Below are 27,277 nucleotides of genomic sequence, written 5' to 3'. Positions count from 1 at the left end.
AAACAGTAAGGGCAGTTTATTTTTATATATAAAGTTTTAATAGATTTCTTCCTTTTTTACATATGATTTGAGGAGTAATTGCATAATGTTTGTGTGAGGTTTGTGTGCGTATGCAATTTTTTTATGGATTATGTCAAACTTACAATCTATTAGATTATGAAATATTACAAGTCTATGTGAAAATTTAGGAAATTTAACAATAATTTGAAACAAACATTTAATAAAATTCACCTGATTATATTTTACGGTTTATTATTATTAAAGAATCGATATGATATACATAAACCTTTAAATATAAATGGAAGAATTAGATCATTTCATGATATTTTGGATTCTCTTCTGAAAGCATAGTAGCTCCAAAAACACTTGATACTTCTTATCGTGTAAACTATCAAAAGAAAAGAATTTAGATTGTATAAAGCTAAAAACTTCTTAATCTACAAGATAAAATGTTAGTAAAGTACAGGTGCAGCTTTATAAATGGAATCAATGTTAGCATTTGTTTTCTATGCCAGGATTCCCAATCCAATTACTTACAACCACTTGATTTATCTGGGGGTGAATAAGTTAATAACGATTGCTTGGGGGTTGGTGGACAAATTTACTTTGTATTTTACTAAACTTGATAATATAATATAATGAAAAAATCTGCAAATGGGAATTAACGGTACATTATTTTTATCAGATTGTTTCCGACTGTTTAGGAAGGGGTTGGGAACCTGTGTCGATGGTGGTTCTTTATCAATGAATAATCTTGTAATTTTTAGAGACATTGTTATAAACTTCATGTCTATGTTTGTAATAAGTCAGAGACAATTGATTTTATGACTTTAAAGCTACTAGTTTTAAAATGCTTAAGCTCCATGTGTCTATTGTCACAAATTTGTTCTATACGTCATAGGAAATTAAAAGCATTACAACAACTGGTATATAAATACGGTCGTCTCGCAGTATCCACAGATTGGTTTGGAGATCTTCCAGTCCCTTGTAGAAAATATTATAGTATTTATGTACTGTACAGTATAACCCATACACATACTCCTATATACTTTAAATTATGTCTATAGTTTACCATAACTTTGGCTATTACCAAAGTTAAGCAGCCTTTTAACAAATTTATTATTATATGATAATTTTGTAATGGTAGTTAATTAAGAGTATAATATGTTACATCCACCTTTGGACCATATTTTGTCGTGAATTACTTATTAGTGTTCGGTGACCCATGGCTTTCATAATGATCCAAAGTTAAAGCAAACTTTACTGTAGATACCTAATACAATTATATGTAAATAGTTGTTACACTGTATTGTTTAAGGAATAATGAGTAGAACACTTCTCATTATTTCAAAAGCCTACAATTATATTATAGGCGTAACTACGTGACATTTTTCTTTCGGCATCTACATATTGTTTTCGTTTAATGACCCGAAAGAGAAATACAAAGTCAAGTTTTACTTTTTGAAACTTCCTGGAATTTTCCGAAATATTTTTGACCTGCAGATAGAAAGAGCCAACTGTATTGTCAGAATAATGCAGGTCTACATTTGAAACTCTGCAGTAATAAATACTAAGAGAATTTGTTTTGCAAAGAAATTTGTTAATTTGATGTTTGGTTTGACAAGAGGGAAATATCAAAAAAGAAATAGTAAAATTTTGTATAATAAATATGTAAAGAAATTAAATTTGCTTTATTTTGTGTCGATTATTCTTTGAACACAATACAATATTAAGTATTACAGACTACCGTCGAAACCGGAGAAGCAAACTTTCAATTTTTGATCATCTAATAGGATGCAAATTTAAAAAATCCCGAGAGCTTTGAATAAAGATGCTGTGATTAATTTTATAGAATGAAACATTTTACTTTTTTGTGCAAATTAAAAACCAAGTTTGTAATAAATCTTTGCTGGAAAATGAACAGGAAATATGCGTATAGCTTTGTAAGTTGCAGTTGTCTCGTTAAGCAGTACCATTGGGTCTTACGAAATGTTTAGAAAGATGCAACTGTGTCGCAAGTAATTAAACCAGAAGCTGGATTTTTTGTGTGTAATTCTGTCAACGAGTTGCAACTTGTTGACAGAATGAAACACTGACACATTTGCAAAGTTAAAATTGTGTGTGGCACCATCTGTTATGAGATGTTAATTAATGATATAAGTTATTTTTTAATATAAAAAAAACAAAAGGCTTAATTCTGAGATTGAGTTTTTAAAAGATTGTAAAAGACAATAGTGAGTGAAATAACATTAACTCCAACCCCATTCCCAAACTTTAATCACCAAAATTAATAGCATCAATGATCTCTATACACAAGTTACCGTGACAAATTGCTTTTCTTAACTGTTATCCTATCCTGAGATATTAAATAAAATTAGACATAAACAGGAAAATATCAATGTCAAATTTGATTCTCTGGGTTTTTTTTTGCAAATCTCAACATTTTAAGACCCTCCAAATCCACAAAAAGTAAAAAAGAATGGGAAAAGATTCACGAGGGTGTGTGTGTTGGCCTCTATTTAATATCTCGGGATGGGGTAAAGATTGGGAAACAAAATTTGACATGGTAACTTGTATGTAAGGGTCATGGATGCTATTAAATTTGTCATTTGTCATATCTCAGGTGAAATCTAAATGTCCAATAACAAATGAAATTTATATTTACAATATTTTTAAAAACTCGTCTCTACAATCAAAATTAAGTCTCGTTTGCCTTTTTTATAACATTTTATATATGTATTATACATAAAATGTTATCAGAAAGAATACATTTTAATGTAAATTTACCAACAACTTTAAATATTAGTATATTTCTTGTGTTTAAAATGCAGTGGGCAGCTACATTTGCACTTCTTGCTGCATAAAAAATGTAATGCAGGTAATTTGTGGCTTACAAATTTTGGGTACTGAATTTTTGTTGGCAGAACCGAGTTTACAATATTTTGCAACGCAAAATTATTATTACAATAGAACAACTGAAACTATCAGAAAATTAACATCATTCCATTTATAAAAATTCTCTCTCTTTGATAAGTGTTTTGATGAAAATATTCAAAGTTCAAAATTTTACGAACTAAAGTCACCTCTTATACTTCAAATTTGGTGAGATGATGGTTCCTCCGCCGCACATGACATTCATGGCCAGAGGAACCGAAGAATATTTCTTGCTCGCTCTGGCTGCCAAAATTGCACCACCCAACAAAACTGATTCAGATTCTTTGGGAAGTATCACGGGCAATCCTGAATAGATCAAAGATAAAGTGACAAAGTAATCTATATGGCTAATATTATTATATAGTAAAATATATTTTTCACAGTATACAGTGTATGAGAAAGAATTTAATATAAATTTATTTTTGATTTTCTATGAGATGTTAATTGTTACAGTTTGTACGTATAAGCATAAACATACAATGTATGTACTGAAACTCAATTTATGGGACCAAATAAAAAAGAAAACAACATAACATGTTACATTTATACTATGGAAAAAGTATAAATCATTAATTTTAATACTACACCTGTGATGTCGGCATGCATCTGTACGTAAAGTGGATTTTTCGCTAATCCTCCGCACATAAGAAGAGTTTTGATAAGGATATTTTTCTTCTTCAGGCTATCTATTATGTGTCTTGTACCATACTGGAAAAGACATTTAGTATTTTTATAGCATGTTTATGAGTCTCTGTTAAAAAAAAAAGCATCTATCCCTCTTACACTTAATGCTTGAACAGTTGCAAGATACTTTCTCAGCAAGTCCTCCTCATTGGAAGACAGTGTCAAACCACAAATCTAGTTAAATTTTTTGTATGTACATATCTTTTAATTACAGTATAAAAGTACAGATCTAAAACTTCAAAGACACTAACCATTCCTTTAAGTGTAGAATCTGCTAACGGTGATCTATTACCGTGAAAATCTGGCAGAATGTGGAGGTCGGAAACGAGTTCGGCTGCCGAAGATAGATTGCCCGTTAGAGCCTCCAACTTTGAGTTTAAGATCGCCTGAATGTGTCTAAACAATAATAGTAAATAATCTGTGTTGGTGATATAAAATGGGATGATGAACTCAATAAAATAAAGTGCACCTGTTTTCTTTTATACAGAGATGATTTAATGCTTCTTTTGCTGGATGTGTATTGATGATGTGATCAATCTGAAAAATTAAATATGGACTGTAATGTATGACTAAATGTGACTATGACTACACACCTGTTAATTATTTCTTGCTTGTTTGTTTGAGAAATCTGATCAACAGACTCCAATTAGTCTCTTAAAATTTTGCTTTACCAGAACTCCGGCTGCACTCTGTCCAGCTTCGAGCAACCACATTCCCGGAACCATTGCAGAATAATACGGACCCCAAATGCCAGAAACAAATTCTACATCTTTTGTACTCTGTTAAAGTCACCACAAATATGTTATCAAAATTACGGGCTAATTTATAAAATGTAAAAAGTATTAACTGTCATGTGACATGTCGACGTTCCACATATCACTGCCATTCTGGACGTTAAAGAATCGAATTCCCGTTGGGTCTGTAAACAACCGAGTAAACCTGCAAAATATGGAAATATTAATGAAATATTTGTGCGCAATCATTAAAAATTTAAAAAATAATACCAATTCCTCCGGCATGAGCATCGATAATCGAAGTCGCAACGGGCGTTCCGGGTAACAGACCGAGTTCTCTGGCTGCTTCAAATGTTAAACCATTTCCACAAGGTTCACCAGGAACTTGTACTTTGTTACCTATAAATATCTAATCTAGATATACATTTACTTGGATTTAATTGATTCTAATAAACAGTGTTTAGCAACAATAGTGTTGTATCATTATTAAAACCATTTTGATACATAGTCTTTGAAGATATTCTTGATTCGACTTTAATATATCTTATTGCAGTTCGGTAATTCATGAATTTAATATTTATAATATAATCTTATATATAATTCAATTCTTTAAGATATAATTTTAGGACGTAAACATGCACACTAAAAATGTTTTTTGATAACAATCAAGTTTTAATTCTATAAAATATTTATTATAATAATATCTGTAGGAAGTTACAATTTTTAAATCCATAATGAAAGATTGATCTTTGCCTGTATAAAAACATTACAGGAATTGAAGACACATTAACTAGAAATATAATAGCAAGGTTGCGGCTGATGTTTTCAACGCAAAAACGTGTATGTCGGACGTTCAGTGCCGCCATCCTGTAAGCCTAGAAGTTTGATGCCTACAATGGCATTTGGAACGTCAAGCATGATTCCACTGATGTTCCAAATGCCACTGTCAAACTTCTAGGCTTACAGGATGGCTGCGCCGAACGTGCGACATACACATTTTTGCGTTGAAAACGTCGGCCCCAACCGTGCTATTATTTAATGAGCTCCTTACTCAATTTATACTCGGGAGCTCATTGTCAAATGTGTAAAACTGTCTGAAATATCAAGATATTGTGGAGAATTTTGTGCACTTGAGGATCCTATCGTCACAACAATGGCTGGACAGCAGCTTGACTTGGTAGTTAAAAGTGGAATGCCAATGTCAGAAGAAAGGAAGATTGGATAGGATAAACAAGTGGAGGGAATTGGACTTTGATGGTGGCAGTTGATGCAAAAGACTAAGGAGATATTTCCAGAAAGGGAACGGACTTGCATAAACAGCAAGGTCTTCATCCCTGTCATTTATGCAAGTGTTGGTAACTGTGTAGTTATAAATTTCACACTTTTCTATAACGCTGGTTTTCCACTTTCAACTATCCGTGCTTAAAGATGAAATTGGTGAAAGTTTAAGGAAGATGATATTCCTTAAACTTCACCAATTATAAAAGTGTAGTTATACTAGGTTATGCATTTGTGACAGTGGCTCAAATCTAGTACTGTAATATTTATCGTATAATAATGTTTGTAATAAATCAAACAAAATTTGAATTTAAGTCACTTAAATTTAGTCCACGTTTAAATCCAAAACAATCTTACCTATTTTTTTAAAGTCATTTTCCGTTAAATCATCTAAATTAATCAATTTCAAAAAATCGACTGGCCATCCTTGCGATTCAGAATTAGCTTGATATAACCATTTACACACTAAAGAACATAAAGATCTGAAATATGAATATCAAAATGTATAGAATTAGTTGGAAACAACTACTACAAAACCTATTTTTGCACTAACCTACTAAAATTTCCTGTAGCTCTCCAGGTTAGAAAATCTGGCAGATCGAAAAAATGACCGGCGCTAGTCCAACATGAGGTTAAATTCTATCAAAAAATTATATAAACAAACAGATTTTCCAAGAAATTCAATTAAAATTATATCAGATATATGGTTCTAGTTTATCTAAAAGAATTATGTTGCCTAATTTATTTAGAGAGCACTTATATACTAGGTTAAATAGGTAATAATGTATAGTAGACACCCATTTTTATGACTGGCAAATAGATTTTCTCTTATGATTATGAAATATCATTCATCATAGTCATATATCAAAACTTATTTCCTGGAACATAATTTATGATAATGGCTTTGTTTCTGTTGTAGAGAAACAAAGTAAAAAATGTATGCTATGAATTATATAGAGTCCAGTTACATATAGTGAAAGCCATACAAGTTTTACCATCATTGGATTTCCTCTCTCTCTATTTATACACTGAAAAAGACAGGAAGAGAGAGAGAGAGAATTTTAAAACTTTTACAAAAATAATTGGTAATGTCCCTAGAATAACAAGACATTCCTATCTTCTGCTCTGTTTATTGTACATTTAAAATGTAGTCTGTCAGATAAAATAAATAAGTTTTTTGGATGATTGACTCAAGCATATGAACATCTACAATCCAGCTTGTAATTAAGCTAGTTATTTAATAATCAAACTAATTTACTTAAAGGTAAATCTGCATTATTTTGTCTAAACCAGGATCATAGCATTTTTCTGCAACTGCACGTGTGACTACAGAAAATAACTCGTATCCACACCTGCGAGAGAACTAACGGCTCTCTCGAAGTAACAAAGACATTCTGTCATGTTTAGGATTTTATTATTCAAAATGTCTTTAGTCAAAACCCCCAAAATGGTGGTCATTTCAATGATTCTTATGAGTCTAAAGTTAGTTTAATTCATCAAAATTGTCTTCCTGATGGCCAAATGAAATTTTCTTGGTGGCTGCATGATTTATTACTTGCTTATTTGTCTGTATTGTAGAGTATCTGTATATAAGCAAAAGAAACTGTGAATCCAGGAATCATTCTTCACAAGATAGTCTATGTTAAAGAATTGTCTACGTCCCTTCTAATTTAGCAATACACGCATAAAAGTTGGTCTGTTTTTAGATGTTTCTCTCAACTGTTTGCTGGGAAAAACTTGTTAATCTGTTTATTATACAAGTTCAATAAACATTTTACCAAGCTGGATTTTATAGGACCATCTTTTGACTAGATAATAACATTTCGGTATTAATGTCTACTGAAAAGATAACCCAACAAAATTTGGTTTTATATATTTGATAATCTTTGAAGTTATATATCTAAATATTTTAATTTTGCTACGGTAGGTACCAAACCTGAATGTTTGCATACAGTACATGTAACCTCATCTACTGTATGTAAACATCACGGTGAAAATAATTATAAATTACTATGACCACAATGAATTTGTATAAATTATATTTGCTCTAATGAGCATTACAGTAATTAGACTATTTTATATAGAATAATGGCATTTGAAGTGTTTTCTTATTAATTTTTGTATTGTTAAGCAATATGTATTCATTTATATCAATGATTAATAGTGCAAAAACATGGAATCAGCATGAATGATGTGTTTAAGATAATTTATAACATTCCAATCACCTCTTTCAACCATAACAACTTTGGTATTTCCATTTCTGGCGAGACAATCCCCCCGACAAACTTCAAACAGTCGTGACCGGTTTTGTTAATTCTTTCCGCCTGATTCTTGGCTCTGTGATCCATCCACAGTATAATATTCTGCGCAGGATTACCTAACAAATTAAGTACCGTTGCAGTTATTCTTAGTAAAATAATTTCCACGGTGCCTCGTCCAATTTTACCCGAAGTGCCGACGCCGAGAGGTTTGCAGGATTCATCCAAAACCACCAAAGAACACGTTGCATCAAATCCTACACCTTTAATCCTATTTACTTCTGGGAAACCTGTAATAATTATCTAAGCATACACACAGTAAATGATGTGAAGAATTAGCAGAATTATAAAAGAATAAATCTGAAAAGTTACCTTTACAACATCACAACAGCTCGACCAAATTTCATCAGAGGATTGTTCGTAATGATCAGGTAAGGGGTTCCACGTTTTAATTGGTTTCGATGCAGAGTTAATCATTACTCCATTTTCATTAAATAAACCTGCTCTAACGCTTTGAGTGCCAACGTCTATGCCTATAAAATAATCCATTTTCTCCTTCAAGACACTCAAACTGCACTTTATCAGTTTTTAGTTACGATGTTATCATCGTTACTGATAATTAAAAAAAAACCGAAGTATTATCGTTTGTGTGATTATATACAAGTGCTACTTATGTAATTAATTATTTTATAAATGTTAAACACTTTAAAATATTACACTTAAGACGTTTACAACACCCAAAATCATTAATTTCGTATAGTAATGGCCTTTCCTCTGCACACGTGATTAAAATATTTCAATTACATCCGCGAAAATCGTCATACATATAACACGTGATATTTAGCACGCGCCCGTGTTAGGCCGTGACGTTCTGTGTGTATGTAACGCACGAATTCGTATGATATACACGGTTTCTTAACTATAAAAATTTGTAATTATGCATTTTTTTAACAATTCATATAAATAATAATAGTATGACGTAGAGATTCGATGTTTGAAGTTTCAAGGTCACGTTTGTGATTGCTGCTCTGGAAGATCCGGGCGAACAATCGAATCTTTCGGGGGTGATCTGTCCTGACTCGTCCCTCATCACCCGGCCGGTTGGGAAGGGATGGACCACATCCCGAAAAATTCTTGGGTTTTTCGTTCCCGGATCCCCAGGGCGACAGACTGTCACTTTAACCATTGGATAAATATAGTTGGCAGAGGCTAAGTAAGCCAATGGTGTGGCTCGTTGTGAACGAAACGTATTTAGCCACTAATTTTGAAACAGATTGTGCGATTGGCTTGCTTACTTAGTTTTTAGCTTTTTTGTCTAATTTGCGCGAAATTTTCAAATATTTTCATAAAACGAATCTAGATTTTGTAGAATTTTCTGATTATAGCGCTCTTATCCACCATATTTCACTAAATATGTAAGCTTTGCGTCCATTCGTTTGATTACGATAATACGTCAAATGATGTCAAAGTTATACAACAAACCAAACGAACTTCTCGCTTTTGATTACTACGTACGCCATCTGACGATAAATTTATATATAATAGAGAGAACTCTTAAAATAACATATTTTTTAAAAAATAAATATATTTAACTTTTAAATTATTTTATAACTCGTTAATATTTTTTTAAATGCTAATATATTTTTTGTAATTATTTATATACATTTTTTTAAACAAAACGTTCATTTACTAGGTTTCACATATATAGGCTATTTATACACACATACATATAAATGTGCCATTATCATTATGAAAGCATTTTTTGCCTATTGCTTTTGGCATTGTACAAAATAAATAAATAAATAAATGTTTATTGTTTCTTATTGACGTTGACTTTGCCCTATAATGTTTCTATCAAAGAGGCTTTAAAGAGGGTAGTGAATGGAGGATTATGTTCTTAGCTTTAACAGCTAATTTCTAAGAGTAAATAATTATTTTAAAAAAATTCGAGCGATTTATTCATCACCAATCGAACAAAATTATAAAAGAACTTTTAATTTGTTTTTTTTTTCATTTTTTAAAAATGGCGATAATGTCATTTACATTACACGAAATTGAAGCCATGCGCCTTCTTTGTCTGCTAATCATTTTTTTTTTTGAAAAAAAAATTAACTTTTTAAGCGATTATATTATTGGTAGATTGCCGTCACGTCGTTCTATTCTAGTGTGCGTGTGTGTAGTATTTTGTTATCCGGAACATACGAGTGGTGTGATCGGTAGCAACCGCTGCAGCGGTGACGTTAATAAAAGTGTCTAGATACGAAAATAATATGTTTAAGTTTCGTCGCGAAGGGGATCGGATGAGAAGATGAGAATTTACATCAATAAACCCCACGTGAAACTTAATTTGCAACGTCATAATCCCGACTCCCCTCCCCCTCCGGTTGTTGGATTTTTCTTAAATACAGTAGCTTCTCTTTAATGATCCATAGCAATGCGGAAAAACCAAACTCGCGCCCCGAAAAGTTGAATATTTATTTATCATTATTCAACAAAAAATATATATATATATATATATATATTAAAATATTTCCATTTTTCCTTCTCATGTGTAAAAAAATTTCGAAAGAAAAATCAATATGGCGGAAAACGGCCGAGCACTTCCTGTTTTGTAACCGAAGTGGCCAATGATTATTTATTTTGATATTAAAGCGTATTTAATTTTTGAATTTTTAATAATTTCGCGCCAAATATTATAAATTTTAACGTAAATAATAATAAAATAAATTTGTAATATATAAATTCGTTGGCTTCCTTTTTCTCTTCCGTCGTCATGGCGACGGGATTTTTAAATCAAACAACGAGCGATTTATTTTATTTTATTTTATTTAAAAATTTTTTTTTATTAAGTTGAATTTCGTTTTTAAAAATATTATATTAATGACAATAATGAACTTTGACACTCGACTTTATTCAAATTTCCCGAATCGTTTTTCGTAACCGAAGGCATCAAGTTGAATGACGTTTCGACTTTTTAAAAAATTTTAAATAATTTCAATTGCACTTTCGATATATAAAATTTTTTTCTTTTAATTTAAACGATAAATTAAATGTTTTTCCCCCGGGATTAAAATTTATTTGAATAAAATTTTTTAAAGTAATTATAATTAGTCACGCGATTAAATTACCGATCACGTGCCTCGTTTTGGGGTATTTTCTACTAAATTTTCCCCTAACAAACTGGATAATTTATAAATTAATTTATTATTATTTTATTAAATGAATCAAGCTCTTAACGTATTAAGTTATTAAAATTAGTGAAATCTTCCGTGTTTTATTTCTGATTTAAAGCGATTTTATTATATATATATATATGTTTTTTTTTAATTTTTCGCTCTAAAAGTGCCCCGAATAAATTAAAAACACTAGGCCTTTTTCTGCCTTGGCGAATGAGGCTCGATTCAACCCAGTAATCCAGCCGTTCGCGTTTTTCTAAATAGGAAAGAAAAGTCGAACGCACGAGACTGGTGTGAGTGGCGTGATACGCTGTTCCGCCGTTCCGATAGTTAGCAGCACCCCACCAGGTTGCCAGACGGAATCCTACTAAAGTACACCAAAAAATCCACTAAAACGAGTGGCCAGACGATTTTATTACTCTATTTCCTGCGCGAAAATTTATTCCGGTATCGTTTTCCCTTATTACTCCGTACTTTTCTTTCAATTCGACATTAATCGTCGACGTAGTAGGGAATTTGGTGGGTTTGGCGCCTTCCACGCGCTGCATTTGTCGGCTGCTTCGTTTGTAACCGGCATTCTAGTCTACGTCATCTTTTACAATCCATCTCGACTGTTAATTCTTTCCCGGCCAGGGTACCGATTCATCGTTACCCTGTTAAAAATCGATTTTTATAAAATTTATCGACAACAGATGTCAGCACTTGACGGTATCGTGTTGTTTATCGTCTGTTTTACATATTTTTGTCCAGGTGGTGTTTTGTCGATGTAAAAAATTTTATTTATCGATGTTTTTTCCTTAATTTTTCACTTTCTGATAATTTTTTATTTCATTTTCTGCTTATTCATGCAATAATATTACTATAATAAGTTCATTAATGCTATAATAAGTTTATTCAGCTATAATATGTTAATGCATCATAAATATTCAAGTTATGACCTTCAGTTCCGATATTTTATATATTTTTTTAATTTTTAATTTTTAGTTATTTTTTAAATCTAAAATATCAGCAAATGTTACATTTATTGCTACTGGTAATCATATGTTTATTACGAAAATAAATAATCTTGTTTGATATAAAATGAATAAAGTATATTAGTTCATTATATTAGTTGAAAGCAGAATAAAGTTCAGATTTCAAACAAATGTTTGATATAATGTGCGATTATTTCACAACGAATAAACGTACATGCATAAATGTTATATCAAATTGTACAGAACAATATTGTATGTTGTATTGGCTCAGTGACAATAAGAATGAAGTAACCAGACAATGTTAATTTTGACAAATAGTAACAAATTTTCAAGGCTGAATGTCAGTTATCATATATATATATTTTTTTCTCATAAATTTTTCAAACAAACTTTATCGAAATATGTCGTATTTAAAACTAACTATATTGATAAATATATGTGATTTTTTTCATATGAATAAAATAATAATTTAATTTTTAGTGAATTTTTAAAATAATATTGCCTGATTCACCTATTTTGACCTTGGCCGTTTTACAAAATAAGGGGGCGTGGCAAACGGCAGGCTAAGGGTTAAGGAGAAGCTCTCGCCGCTTCCTATATAGAACGATCTGTTCTCTTCTTTTATATCACATCTGCTGTATATATTCGGTCTAAACTGTGATTTAAATAAGGATTTTTCTAAGTTAATTACGATTATGAAAATATTTAACATTCGGAGTTGGTCGTCGTGGTCATGGATGCTGCTGATAATCGTCGTCTGCTTCGTCCCGTGTGTTAAGAGTAAGTATCGTATCATCGCCTTATTATTTTCTATTGATAAGTACTAAACGTGTCGAAGCGATATTTACAGCCTTTAACACGTTTTTAAATAAACTATAAATATAACATATTGGTTACTTCACGTTTAAATGTGTGACTTGCACGAGTTAACTCTCTCTCCATATAAAGTATCGCCCGGATTTTCACGTGTTTACTGCTGTTTTACCGCCATTTCACTTAATTAACTCAATTAAATGTTCTAAATAATTATAATTTAAAGATAATCTGATGCCTTCTACCAAAAACAATCCATTTTTTTGCCTCTCTGCAGTAAAATATGTATTAAAGTGCTACTCATGCAGTAACACTTTAATATATACAATTTACTATAAATATAGTAAATTGTATATTCAATAGTGTTTATTTATATATTTTACTCTATACTTTCAGTAGATATTGCCTGATTACCTGTACTTATGTACTATGAACTTTCAATGGTGTGTATATCAGTGGCGTGCCGTCATTGGAAGCGATGGAAGCGCCGATTCCACCTTTCAATGACCTTCCCTTGAATTTTATAAAATATAAATTTTTATATTTTAACGTACTTTGAATTAATTAAAATTAATATTTTATTATAACTGCATTATGTATCTTTTACAAATTTCTATACTACATGTGAAAAAAACGATAAGATTGCTATTGTATATTCGAATAATTCGGTGGCGGAAGGATTGTCGAAACCGGGTCAGTCTCCAATCAGCCAGATTATATAGGCATTAGCACATGCGGTTTACAGTGCACCAACCTCACCCGGTTTAGCTGGTAGAAGCGACACACTCGTAAAGAGTACAGCTTTATATCCCGGAGCGGTTGTGGGCTGTTATCCGCCTGCCTGTCTACTTCCAAGCAGCCAGATTATAGGCATTGGCGCATGCGCTTTACATAGCACAAACGTCACGGTTTAGCTGGTAGAAGCGACACACGCGTAAAGAGTACGCGACTTTATATCCCGGAGCGGTTGTGGGCTGTTAACCGCCTGCTAGATATTCGGCCACCCTCGCCCGATTATGTGAATCACGAGCAGACTAGATCAACGGCGGGCAACCCGCGGGCCAGCTACGGCTGGCGAAAAGTTTCTATCCGGCCCGCGAGATCTTTAATAGATTATTAAATTGGAAAAATAACTAATTAAAAATAACTAATTAATAGTTATTTTTCCAATTCTTTGTAATTTTCGAAAACGATAAGAGAAATAAATGTAGTAATTAACTTTTTATTTATTTATTTCATATTTGCAGACTAAAAAAATTACGAGTCACAAGAAGGCATCAATTAACTACTACGGCGCGGAAAAAAACGTAAAATTTATTCTGGCCCATGTTATAAAAAGGGTTGCCCACCCTAGACTAGATTTATAACAACCCAACCGATAGGAGTTTACTGGCACGTTTTTATGATAGTTCTGTATAGTTGACGGGAGTTTAAAAAAACTCCATTAAAATATTTGATATATTTATTCTGCGTTTATTCCGCTCTCCCATCTTATATTACTTACGGATTTCGATGTTAAACCGTAATATTACGATTTAGTATGTCCCATCTGTAAGGGGATGCAGAAAAAACGTGTACAATTCTAGTACAGTGTTAAAAATTAACTGTTACTTTGGCAGCATCATTTACAACCAAATTTAATGAATGAGACGTACAGTACATACAATGGTACAAAAAAAAGCTCTAGAATTTATTTTCCTTAAATTTACGATTTATATATCCGTTGTCATAAAAATTTGTCTTTCCACTGTTTTCCCAAGACTACAGATATTCAGGTACAAAGTAACTGGTTTCGACTTATTTCTACTTAAGAAGTGACTAAATAATTAAGAGATTAGGGAATGGGGACAAATAAAATCCTGTTGAAAGAGCCAGAATTTTACTTCAACAAAAGCTTAACAGAACCAATCACTCGCTCAGTACAGTGGGAAACTGATTTCCGTGTACACCTGGTGTTAAAACGAATTAGTTAGAAAACGAATGACTATTAAGTTTAACATAGTTAGATTTTTACAGCTACGGTGAGAAACGTTTAAAATTTACAACAGCCCTGTGGCGTCCTTTGAGATATACTAGTGATGCGACAAAAGAGGCATTTGACATTGACCGGTATCGGCACCCTCGGGATTTGGCACGCACGCGCTCACTACACACCTACCTGGACCGTCACTAGTTCCATCCATTAGCTACTCGTATCAAGATATTTGACTAAGTGGATTGTTTTAAGATTTAAAAAGTAAAGACTATTTTATGTTATTTTTATGTACGTTTCTTTACAAAGCTATATTTTAATTATAATTTTCTTTAAAAGTATATTAATACAATCGAACAATACATTGTACCAGGTATGTATATCCATCGCACATTTTATTTCACCGAGTAAGTTTTTATAATTTATTTTTAATTTTAGCCCTTATATCGTGGCTAACGATTCGGAATGTAATTGTGATATTAAAAATACATTTAGAGAAGTCTACAGTTTTTACTGGCTTATCGAACAAATGAATACGAATGGACCCTAGACCAGTGATTCTTAACAGGGGGCCGCGGCCCCTGGGGGTCCGTAAGAAGTTTGCCGGGGGCCGCCAAATTATGCAAAATTTCCTTCAGAATATAATAAAAAGAAAATTAATGTATAATCCGAATATCGTATTGAAAAGTGAAATAAGAAAGATAAAGTTTTCCTATTTAGTTTTTATTTATTTATTTTGTATTTCTTCCTACATACAACTTTGTTAGTACAGAAGAAATAAATGTAAATATGCTTACTTACACCGCAGTATTTACTTCTTTTATTCCAAAGCAATTTTAAGAAACTATTAATGCTTGGAATTTTAAAAATAATTAGGAAAAATAGTAGGCTTTGAAAATTTAAATATTTTTGCAAAAGATATGCAAAATCCTTACGACAAGTGGGCGTTTTAGTTTTAGTTTAGTTTTAGCATCGACATTGGATCGATTTATCGACATGTTTCTTATTTTATTTTCTGTTAAAAATTAATGAGTTTTCATGTTTAATTGTGAAGTTTGAATGTTATTTAAATAGATAATGAAATAATAAAGTTATGATTTACATTTATTATATAAAAAATAAAGCAATAATAAAAAAATCAATTTATTATAGATAAATAATCAAATTATCAAATATAAATTATTATTAAAAAATGGGGGTCACAAAAAATTATCAAATATTTGGTGGGCCGCGAGTATAAAAAGGTTAAGAACCACTGCCCTAGTCCATCACTGACGCGCAATTAACTGATTGCCCCTGGAAGTCGGCTTCTTACAGAAACACAGCTTCCCTGTCATCAAATGTCACGGCACGCCACTGGTGTATATTAATATCTTATATATAAAATTCTCGTGTCACAATGTTAGTTACCTTACTCCTCCGAAACGGCTTTACCGATTTTTACCAAATTTTATATGCATATTCAGTAGGTCTGAGAATCGGCTACTATCTATTTTTCATACCCCTACACCATTTCCCCTCTTTCAAAAATATATTTATATATGGATTAAGGCTTTTATGTCCAACAGATGGCGCTAACTCCCGACGACCTAAGTTTGCTTTTCTGTGAGGCATAATGCTTTTCTGTGAGAATGGACTGAAGCAGATCATTTTCTATCTGTCTATATAAATAAAATATAACGTTCGTTTGTTCCTACCGATTCCTTTGAAATTTTGACACAACGTTGCATTCGAATACGCACGTGTTTTTATATAATATACATGTCGAAATTCCCCCCACTGGGGGGAGATGGACGGGATTAAGGCTTACCGTGAAGAACTCGGCTTCTATTATACTATTTTACATGCGGTTTTTTGCGTTTTTAATTGCGTTTTAATACGTTACGTCAACAGAATATACACTAAAAAGGGATTTTTCGATATTCCCCAGCGGGAAAAGTGACGGGATTAAGGCTTACTGTGAAGAACTCGGCTTTTATTATACTATTTTAGATGCGTTTTTGATTGCGTTTTAATAGGGTACGTCAAGAGAATGTACACTAAGAAGGGATTTTTTGAAATTCCCCCACGGGGGAAGTGTTATACATTTATAATAGATACATTTTGAGCCACAACAACGTGTGGCCGGGTCAGCTAGTAATATATACACTACAAGTATTAAAAATTTATAGTAAATAGTACTACTGAAAGTTTAAGGTAAAATATATACTACTATAGAGTATTATAGTATATTACACTAGAGAAAATAACATTTTATTCAAAATTTTCAATATATGTACAAATACCTATTATTAAAGTTCTATTGGATTTTTTTTGAAAAATGTACATTTTTAATATGGTTATGAAAATCTTATTCTTATGAAAGTAAAATCTGTTTATATATTTTATTTATTTATTTAAGAAACTGAATGTAGAAATGCTTGAATTTTTATTTGAATTTGAAATAATATTGAGAAATTTCTGGTCCTTTTTATACTTTTAAATGAATGTTATAAATGTGAAATTATAAATAATCATACTTTAACAATATATTTATATATATATTATTATTATTTTTATCTGTAGTATTGTGTAAACTTATTTTCTTCATAAAGGATATAAATTATTTTGAAAAATTTAAATGTTATGGTGCGAAAATAATTGGATTCTTATTTTTGATAATTAATAATTATGTATTATAATAATTTTTAAATAATATATAACAGATAAAAAGAATGTTTGTTTTATTAAAACTCTTGTCTTTTTATATATTTAGATGAATGCTCATCTTACTATTTTAAATGTAACAATGACCGCTGCATACCACTGTCTTGGAAGTGCGATGATGATAATGATTGTTATGATAATTCGGACGAAATTGGATGCGGTGAGTATCGACATATTTAAAATTTTTCGTTTGTTTTTTACACATTAGCAACGAAATAACAATTATTCATTTTAAAACATTTCGGGTTATATGGACATAAAAATGTCATTTGTCTGTGTAAACATTTTGCTAAAAGTTTAAAACAGTTTTGCTGAAAGTACTTGTTTCATATGCTTTTGTGTAGAGGTATTTCATTATCTGCTTTAATATAATATATTTTCTTCCTCATTCATGAATTGAAATGGTTTAAGTATGTATGTACTGTACACTCTTTTTTGGATCGTTAAAATAATATTAATTATAATATTTTTGTAAAGCAATAAGAAATAATTAATTTATAATAAAATTGTAGTGCATACATCACTTTTAAAACTTTTGTTTCAAATATATTTAGAAGAATTATCAAGCTATATTTTTATATAAAGTCTTTACAATACATTTACTCATATTTAAAAACAAGTATACTGTACTAAGTAAAAATAACATTCAGCAATTTACAGACTAAAAGTAAATTTATTTATTTTTGGCTTGAAAACTGTTTGTTATTATTTACCAAGAAGAATACATAAAAAAATAGCTTAAAATTATCTATTAAAAGTATATTAAAATCTAGATAAAAGTTTTGATGAAGTTATTACTACTAATAATAATCTTATATAAATATGTAATTGGAAATAAATTGAATAAAATTTATTAATATTTTCATCTGTAAAATTAAATTACAACTGGTTAATTGTTTTTATTAACAAAATTATTAATAAACTACATATTTCTTTTAACCAAATCAAATTATCATAAATTGAATTAATTGATAAAAATATTTGAAATATTTTTCTAAACAATAATACCTTAGTAATTAAATATAAAAATATTAAAATTAATTAAGCACATTATAAAGGATTTTTTTAACACAAATAATAATACAGTATAATAAAATATAAACGTGTATCTTTTAAAATAACATAAAAATACGAAACATTTTTGAATTTTAGTATAATAAAAATTATTTAGGGCATTATTTTGTTTTGAGTGCTATTTTTCAATATTTAAAACGATAATTTTTAAAAAAAACTTCGAATCCCATATAATCTTTAATCAATAACATATAGATATATGTTATTGATTAAAGCGGAATAGTATCGAAAAAAGGCGAACGAGCATAAATTGATATTTTTCGCGTGTATTATGGCATTAATTTTTTTTTTCTTAATTATTAATTAGAAGACCAACAATTTTTCATTTTTCTCCTAAAAAAATTATTGGAACACCAGTGGAAATAATTATATCCATTCAAATAATTAGACAGTACACGTGCTTCTTTACAGTTTCGAAAAATAAGAATGATATTAAATTTTCTAGCCACTTTAATGATATATATAGTTTCTTGGGAAGGCAAGATTTTCCATGCCGGTTTTCGAAAACCGGCATTTTCACGTGTAGTGGCACAGCCTACAATAAGAAACAGCCTAGTCATTTGCTCTGAACACGTGTGTCGATTCCTGAGGCGGTTTGCACATAGTCCTCACTAGGAGCGCTGATGACCGGACTATTCGATCAAGTGATCAATGCTAATTCTGTTGTAAAGACGTGGTTATAATATATTTAAAAAATTAAAATTTTGAAAATATTTTACATCAAGATATTGGTAAATTTTTATAAAGTTTGATTTAAAATGGTTCATTGCTCTGTGTCGTTTTGTACATCAAATTAATCAAAAAAAGATGGAACAAGTTTTCACGAATATCCAGCGGAAGAGAGTTTACGTTTAAAATGGATAAAAGCTGTCAGTAGAAAAGGTAAGATTTATTTAATACTCCATAATTAAATAATGTAGGAAAAACGAATAATTTTATAACATCTATGCTACTTGCCATTGATGCTACACTTTTGCAATTATTTTATTATATGCTGTAAGGGTTCGTGCAAAAACCACGTGTCCCCATATTTCCCAAATCTTACTTCCCTTTCCCATTATGATCTTTTGTGGCTTTTATAAAACCTCCCTAAAAAAGCACATGGAAAATTTCAACCCTCGAAAATTTATATATTACTTCCTTTTATCAAATTTCTCGGATATTTCAAAAACGGTAGAAAGACATTGCTGAAAACTACATGGGTGTATTTGAAAAGCATTTAATTTCAGCTTTTTAAAATACAAATAAAATTAAATACATATACTCCCCCTTAATGAGGACAAGTACGGTTTTTTCACAACCCCTAACTTCAATGAGATTAGGCTATATTGCAATTGCATTTTAAATTTTTGTACAATTTATCTATTTATGCATACAAATTATTTATAGATGGTATAACTAATAGATTTACTGTATAAGCTAACTCTTTTTAAAATTTACAGATGAAAACAGTTCCAAACTTTGGAAGCCAAGTGACTGGTCAGTTGTCTGCAGTAAGCACTTTCTAGAATCAGATTATAAACCAGGATTGAAAAAGAGAATATTGATTCGAAATGCCGTCCCAAGCGTTTTTCCCGAATACCCATCCTATAAGCAGATTGTTTGTAAAGAAGCCAGAAGAGAAGTAAAAAAGGTTAGTCCCAAGAAAGGAGTTTGTACTGGTACCAAACAAAAGCATGTTCAATCTGAGCAACAAGTACATGATCAAGTTCCATTAATGAGTCCTGTGGACGGAGCTGTTTTTTTAGACTATGAAAGCAGGTTCTCTAGTTCCACAGCCAGATGTGAACTTTCAGACTGTGACATAAGGCCATCTAGTTCCTGCATCTGGTTTAGAAGTTTCTGTAGGGACAAGTTATACAATGTTAAAACTGAATTCTGACAAGAGAAGACTGAAAACTTTGGAGCAGAAATGCAGGAGACAAGATTACACTATCAAGCGCCTGTATGAAGAACAACGTAGATTGAAAGCAGAAAATAAATTGTTAGCTGGAAAGCTTGAAAAATATCATATAGAAAGCTTAGAGAATGACAGTGCCCAAGGTATGTTACAATAATTCATGTGATAACATATTAATATTCCTAATATCCTATTATATCAATATAGTACATTATAACACAAAATTGGTTTTATGTAATCTGCTATTGATTGTTTAACTTTTTTGGCAGATTTGTGTTAGTGACTAATAAAATTATATTGTACTTTTAGGTAACTGCAAAGCAGATTTCATACTTGAACAGCTGGTTGTTTACAATAAACAAAAGCCTCATTGGAGTGACAACACAGTAAAATACTATGTCTTATGGAGCAAAAAGTCTTCTAGGGCATATACATTTGCTAGGAAAACTCCACTTTTATCATATAGGGCTCTGTTTCTGGGGTTAGTGTGGGTTCCCTAATTAAGCAACGATTAACTCAGGAGGCAAAAAAGTTGTCACAAGTGGAAAAATTAGGTTCACTTATTTTGGATGAAATGACCATTAAACCTAATCAACAGTATAACAAGCAAGCAGACGAAGTAGTGGGAACAGTAAAAATGAATGGCCTGGAAAAACAACTTTGACTTGAACATGTCACAGCAAATAGTCTCCTGTGTTTTGTGTTTTCAGGATTATCAAAAAATTTTCGAATTCCTGTTGCATATTTTTTTATCAATGATTTAAAAGGTCAGGAACTTTATACTTTAACTTTAGATGTGATTCATTCAGTGGAGACAGCAGGTCTAAAAGTACTCAGGATAGTTGCTGATGGCCATAGTAAAAATGTTAAGTTATTTGAATTACTTAGTGCTGTTAACCCTCCAATTCCAAAGATTCCACATCCAATGGATAATAATCGTTCAATATTAATATCATATGATCCATGTCATATATTAAAAAATTTCTGGTCATTGCTTCTTTCTCCAAGTAGGGTAATGGTGAATCATGGAAAACATATTAGTGGTGTATTTCTCCGAAACTTGTTTCACCTACAGAGAGATCATGTTATTAAACCAGTAAGATGCTTAACTTTTAAACATGTCTATCCAACAAATTTTGATAAGATGAAGGTTAAGCGTGCAGTGGACATATGCAGCCAAAATGTAATTGCTGCACTGAAGTTTTTACAGAAGCACGGACACAGGTTTGAGAACTTGAACTTTGTTGAGGCCGAGGGCACAATTGAGTATTTGGAAATAATGCAAAAATGGTTTGCTATTCACAATATCAGCAATACTCAACACCACATTCATTCCAGAAATGCAACAGTGATGCAGTTTGTTTCTGCTAATGATGAAAGGCTCAATTGGTTGGATGGTGAGTTTTTGGGATATTTACCAGTGGCGTGCCGTCATTGGAAGCGATGGAAGCGCCGATTCCACCTTTCAATGACCTTCCCTTGAATTTTATAAAATATAAATTTTCATATTTTAACGTACTTTGAATTAATTAAAATTAATATTTTATTATAACTGCATTATGTATCTTTTACAAATTTCTATACTACATGTGAAAAAAACGATAAGATTGCTATTGTATATTCGAATAATTCGGTGGCGGAAGGAATGTCGAAACCGGGTCAGTCTCCAATCAGCCAGATTATATAGGCATTAGCACATGCGGTTTACAGTGCACCAACCTCACCCGGTTTAGCTGGTAGAAGCGACACACTCGTAAAGAGTACAGCTTTATATCCCGGAGCGGTTGTGGGCTGTTATCCGCCTGCCTGTCAACTTCCAAGCAGCCAGATTATAGGCATTGGCGCATGCGCTTTACATAGCACAAACGTCACGGTTTAGCTGGTAGAAGCGACACACGTGTAAAGAGTACGCGACTTTATATCCCAGAGCGGTTGTGGGCTGTTAGCCACCTGCTAGATATTCGGCCACCCTCGCCCGATTATGTGAATCACGAGCAGACTAGATCAACGGCGGGCAACCCGCGGGCCAGCTACGGCTGGCGAAAAGTTTCTATTTGGCCCGCGAGATCTTTAATAGATTATTAAATTGGAAAAATAACTAATTAAAAATAACTAATTAATAGTTATTTTTCCAATTCTTTGTAATTTTCGAAAACGATAAGAGAAATAAATGTAGTAATTAACTTTTTATTTATTTATTTCATATTTGCAGACTAAAAAAATTACGAGTCACAAGAAGGCGTCAATTAACTACTACGGCGCGGAAAAAAACGTAAAATTTATTCTGGCCCATGTTATAAAAAGGGTTGCCCACCCTAGACTAGATTTATAACAACCCAACCGATAGGAGTTTACTAGCACGTTTTTATGATAGTTCTGTATAGTTGACAGGAGTTTAAAAAAACTCCATTAAAATATTTGATATGTTTATTCCGCTCTCCCATCTTATATTACTTACGGATTTCAATGTTAAACCGGTGATATTACGATTTAGTATGTCCCATCTGTAAGGGGATGCAGAAAAAACATGTACAATTCTAGTACAGTGTTAAAAATTAACTGTTACTTTGGCAGCATCATTTACAACCAAATTTAATGAATGAGACGTACAGTACATACAATGGTACAAAAAAAAGCTCTAGAATTTATTTTCCTTAAATTTACGATTTATACATCCGTTGTCATAAAAATTTGTCTTTTCACTGTTTTCTTAAGACTACAGATATTCAGGTACAAAGTAACTGGTTTCGACTTATTTCTACTTAAGAAGTGACTAAATAATTAAGAGATTAGGGAATGGGGACAAATAAAATCCTGTTGAAAGAGCCAGAATTTTACTTCAACAAAAGCTTAACAGAACCAATCACTCGCTCAGTACAGTGGGAAACTGATTTCCGTGTACACCTGGTGTTAAAACGAATTAGTTAGAAAACGAATGACTATTAAGTTTAACATAGTTAGATTTTTACAGCTACGGTGAGAAACGTTTAAAATTTACAACAGCCCTGTGGCGTCCTTTGAGATATACTAGTGATGCGACAAAAGAGGCATTTGACATTGACCGGTATCGGCACCCTCGGGATTTGGCACGCACGCGCTCACTACACACCTACCTGGACCGTCACTAGTTCCATCCATTAGCTACTCGTATCAAGATATTTGACTAAGTGGATTGTTTTAAGATTTAAAAAGTAAAGAATATTTTATGTTATTTTTATGTACGTTTCTTTACAAAGCTATATTTTAATTATAATTTTCTTTAAAACTATATATTAATACAATCGAACAATACATTGTACCAGGTATGTATATCCATCGCACATTTTATTTCACCGAGTAAGTTTTTATAATTTATTTTTAATTTTAGCCCTTATATCGTGGCTAGCAATTCAGAATGTAATTGTGATATTAAAAATACATTTAGAGAAGTCTACAGTTTTTACTGGCTTATCGAACAAATGAATACGAATGGACCCTAGACCAGTAATTCTTAACAGGGGGGCCGCGGCCCCTGGGGGTCCATAAGAAGTTTGCCGGGGGCCGCCAAATTATGCAAAATTTCCTTCAGAATATAATAAAAAGAAAATTGATGTATAATCCGAATATCGTATTGAAAAGTGAAATAAGAAAGATAAAGTTTTCCTATTTAGTTTTTATTTATTTATTTTGTATTTCTTCCTACATACAACTTTGTTAGTACAGAAGAAATAAATGTAAATATGCTTACTTACACCGCAGTATTTACTTCTTTTATTCCAAAGCAATTTTAAGAAACTATTAATGCTTGGAATTTTAAAAATAATTAGGAAAAATAGTAGGCTTTGAAAATTTAAATATTTTTGCAAAAGATATGCAAAATCCTTACGACAAGTGGGCGTTTTAGTTTTAGTTTAGTTTTAGCATCGACATTGGATCGATTTATCGACAGTTTCTTATTTTATTTTCTGTTAAAAATTAATGAGTTTTCATGTTTAATTGTGAAGTTTGAATGTTATTTAAATAGATAATGAAATAATAAAGTTATGATTTACATTTATTATATAAAAAATAAAGCAATAATAAAAAAATCAATTTATTATAGATAAATTATCAAATTATCAAATATAAATTATTATTAAAAAATGGGGGTCACAAAAAAATTATGAAATATTTGGTGGGCCGCGAGTATAAAAATGGTTAAGAACCACTGCCCTAGACCATCACTGACGCGCAATTAACTGATTGCCCCTGGAAGTCGGCTTCTTACAGAAACACAGCTTCCCTGTCATCAAATGTCACGGCACGCCACTGATATTTACAGTCCTGGAAAGATAGCTGTGACAGTCCCAATGTTCAATTTATCAGTAAGCAAACTTATGAAGCTGCTTGTCTCACAACCAGATCCACTGTTCTGTGTATCAGGTATTTGTTGGAGAAATGTTTTGATTTTATATTAACCAGAAAATTCAATTCAGATGATATTGAGAACCTTTTTAGTGGACTGCGGTCTATGTCTGGATTCAATGACCAGACAAACGCCTGCAGCATAATGCAAGGACTGCATACAATTCTTAAAACAGGACTAATTAGTGCATCCCTTGAAAGCAATGCAGAAAGCTTAGATTGTGAGGAATGGATGTCTCCTAATGAAGACATGTTCATTATTGTAAATCAGGTATTATATTTTGATTAAGAAATTACTTTAATAGACCTAATTTAATTTAATTTTATATACCTAATAATAAAGTAATCATTATAATAATAATTTATTATTTTTAAAGGCATGCATGGATAAGAACTATACTATCAAGGAAGTTACTAAGCATATTGAGCCACAACTGAAACAGCTAGAGATTAGACCTTCCAATATTATAAAGCCAAACATTCAATCTGCTACAATGGCATACATTGCTGGATACTTAGTACGTATCACCGAAGAGAAAATTGAATGTTCCGACTGTTTGGACATACTTGCATCAGTGAAATCCCCTGCACCTATCATGGGCATAATAAATTTAAATGATCTAGGCGGGCTCTTATATCCAAAAGTAGAGTTTATTGGGTTTTTGCAGCAACTGGAGAAGGCTATTCATGCAGGCTTACCATTTTTAATTCAGCAACCAGCTGTGATGCATAATTTATGTAAGATTATTCTTCCTTGGATGGAGAAAAATCCATTGTTTATGTGTGGTAAAGATGGACACCAAAATATACTGTGTAATGTAATTCTAAGAAAATTCATCAGACCCTACATTTCCAACTACACAAGAACTGTGAACGACACTTATATTCGGGAGAATCATAGACCCAAAACGTCAAATAATAAAGCTTTATCAAGAAAAATAATAAAAGTGGCACCTCTATAAACATGGGGTGGCCACAACTGGTACAGGCCTGGTGAAAACTCGTGATTTTTGTATATTTTAAAAAATTTAAATTTTGTTTATAAAATGTTAAAATTAATAAAAATTATTGTAATAAAGTAAAAGAGAACATGTTTTTTGCATTATTTTTACTGTTTCATTGCTTTAAAAAATTGTAAGGATATAAAAATATTTTTTAAAGTTGAAAATTGTTTTAATATGACCAGAATAAGTACAGTACATCTAGCCCATTAATTATTATCGCATTTAACCGTCTAGATAATTATTGATAACATGTCTATTGTTTTAGATTGTTCTGCAGAAATCCGGGCAAAATCTTAATTAAAAAAAATCAATAATTTGCTATATCCTGTTTGAATTACTGTTTTATTTTACGAACATATGACAGCATGTAGCTAGGATAACTTAATCAGTGTGTGTTGTTATGGTCCGTTGTGTGGCTCCATCTAGCGGGAGAAAATATTTTCGTTTGGACACAACTCTTCAATGGGATTTCCCCCATTTGACTAGGCTGTTTCTTATTGTAGGCTGTGGTAGTGGAAATCCATTGTAGGGTTGACTAATCGTCTGACGTCAGACATCAGACGAGGTAAACTCACCAATGAGGAATTGCTGTGTCGATTTAATGCGTGACGTAAATGTGACGATAAAAACCTCCTCCCATGAATTTATTAACGTGGTGTCTTTCGACAGGTTGCGGGACGTATGCAAATACAAATTCAAAAATCAAAACTTGGGATGATGACGCGTCTTTTCATAAGATGTAATTGTAAGTGTGTAAATCAGATTGTTATCAATATGGGAAAAATTCTTCTGTTGCTAGCGATTTATTTATTTAAGCTGAAATCCGATAACGATAGAATATAACTTCCCAAACGATGCGTTCTCAGAATTAAGGTGGGTCAGATGTTTGGGTTGTTTCGGGAAACCTAAACAAATTTCAGGATTTTTAAGGATAAATAAACGTTTATTATTAATGAAACTTCCGCCATTTATCTAATCTTCACTTTAGGAGTACAAATTATAATAGAAGAACAAACGATGTTATAATTTATTGCGATTTCGTAATGAAAAAAAAGTCAAGATATGATTTTCACCATTTTAGTGACTGCCATATTGAATTATCATATTGAAAAAGGGGGGGCTGTTGTTTGTATAATTTACAGCGAGAAATAAAACAGGAAGTATACTGGAATCTATTTAAAATCCACATTCAAAAGAAATCCTTGTTTTGCATTCCAGTATTAAACCTTAAAGTGAATCATTATTCCAAAGAAATTCCTCATAAAAATTTTCCTGAGTGAATGCAGGAAGCCTTGAAAGTACAGTCAAACCTGTTTTTATGCGGGGGATAGGGACCGCATAAAAAAAAACGCATAAAAAAAATCTCACGAAACTTCACGAATGGCTG

General features: G+C 31.6%; 3 protein-coding genes across 6 annotated transcripts in view; 2 read left to right on the top strand and 1 right to left on the bottom strand.

Annotated features, from left to right (window-relative positions):
- Positions 1–226: 226 nt before the first annotated feature.
- On the bottom strand, positions 227–8,845 carry LOC136969836 (FGGY carbohydrate kinase domain-containing protein-like). 4 transcript variants are annotated; one of them, XM_067264110.1, is made up of 14 exons: positions 8,261–8,845; positions 8,077–8,191; positions 7,856–8,007; positions 6,184–6,269; positions 5,988–6,112; positions 4,623–4,751; positions 4,466–4,557; positions 4,290–4,397; positions 4,088–4,155; positions 3,870–4,014; positions 3,718–3,792; positions 3,522–3,642; positions 3,084–3,240; positions 227–388 (listed from the first exon to the last, which is right to left on the bottom strand). In XM_067264110.1, exons 1-14 carry the CDS (start codon positions 8,435–8,437, stop codon positions 313–315), a joined length of 1,626 nt encoding a protein of 541 aa, XP_067120211.1. In that variant the 5' UTR covers positions 8,438–8,845; the 3' UTR covers positions 227–312. The 4 variants fall into 4 exon arrangements, with proteins under 4 accessions (XP_067120211.1, XP_067120214.1, XP_067120210.1 ...); XM_067264113.1 differs by having other exon boundaries at positions 8,077–8,178; positions 8,261–8,345; XM_067264109.1 differs by having other exon boundaries at positions 7,856–8,191.
- Positions 8,846–12,613: 3,768 nt separating this feature from the next.
- LOC136969837 (low-density lipoprotein receptor-related protein 8-like) overlaps positions 12,614–27,277 on the top strand; it is a gene marked incomplete at its 3' end in the record, with an annotated part of 31,517 nt that continues 16,853 nt past the window's right edge. Inside the window, 2 exon segments of the mRNA XM_067264114.1 lie at positions 12,614–12,818; positions 17,579–17,689. Of these exon segments, the coding sequence (XP_067120215.1) occupies positions 12,734–12,818; positions 17,579–17,689 (196 nt within the window).
- LOC136969838 (uncharacterized) lies at positions 21,460–25,848 on the top strand. Its single transcript, XM_067264115.1, has 3 exons — positions 21,460–21,979; positions 24,905–25,157; positions 25,264–25,848. Exons 1-3 carry the CDS (start codon positions 21,519–21,521, stop codon positions 25,846–25,848), a joined length of 1,299 nt encoding a protein of 432 aa, XP_067120216.1. The 5' UTR covers positions 21,460–21,518.

This window comes from Centruroides vittatus, unplaced genomic scaffold (assembly GCF_030686945.1).
Source record: "Centruroides vittatus isolate TY-2023 unplaced genomic scaffold, ASM3068694v2 contig_1818, whole genome shotgun sequence".
In the NCBI taxonomy this organism is placed as follows: domain Eukaryota; kingdom Metazoa; phylum Arthropoda; class Arachnida; order Scorpiones; family Buthidae; genus Centruroides; species Centruroides vittatus.
This window is presented reverse-complemented; position numbering and strand designations above follow the sequence as displayed.

Coding starts and splice junctions, on each gene's coding strand:
- LOC136969836 (XM_067264109.1), bottom strand. CDS start 8,437: ATGGATTATTTTATAGGCATAGACGTTGGCACTCAAAGCGTTAGAGCA. Junction 4,752..5,987: donor AAATGACTTTAAAAAAATAG/GTAAGATTGTTT, acceptor AGATATTTATAG/GTAACAAAGTACAAGTTCCT. Junction 4,398..4,465: donor CGTCGACATGTCACATGACA/GTTAATACTTTT, acceptor TGACTTTAACAG/AGTACAAAAGATGTAGAATT.
- LOC136969838 (XM_067264115.1), top strand. CDS start 21,519: ATGGTGAATCATGGAAAACATATTAGTGGTGTATTTCTCCGAAACTTG. Junction 21,980..24,904: donor TTCCACCTTTCAATGACCTT/CCCTTGAATTTT, acceptor TCTGTGTATCAG/GTATTTGTTGGAGAAATGTT. Junction 25,158..25,263: donor TGTTCATTATTGTAAATCAG/GTATTATATTTT, acceptor TTATTTTTAAAG/GCATGCATGGATAAGAACTA.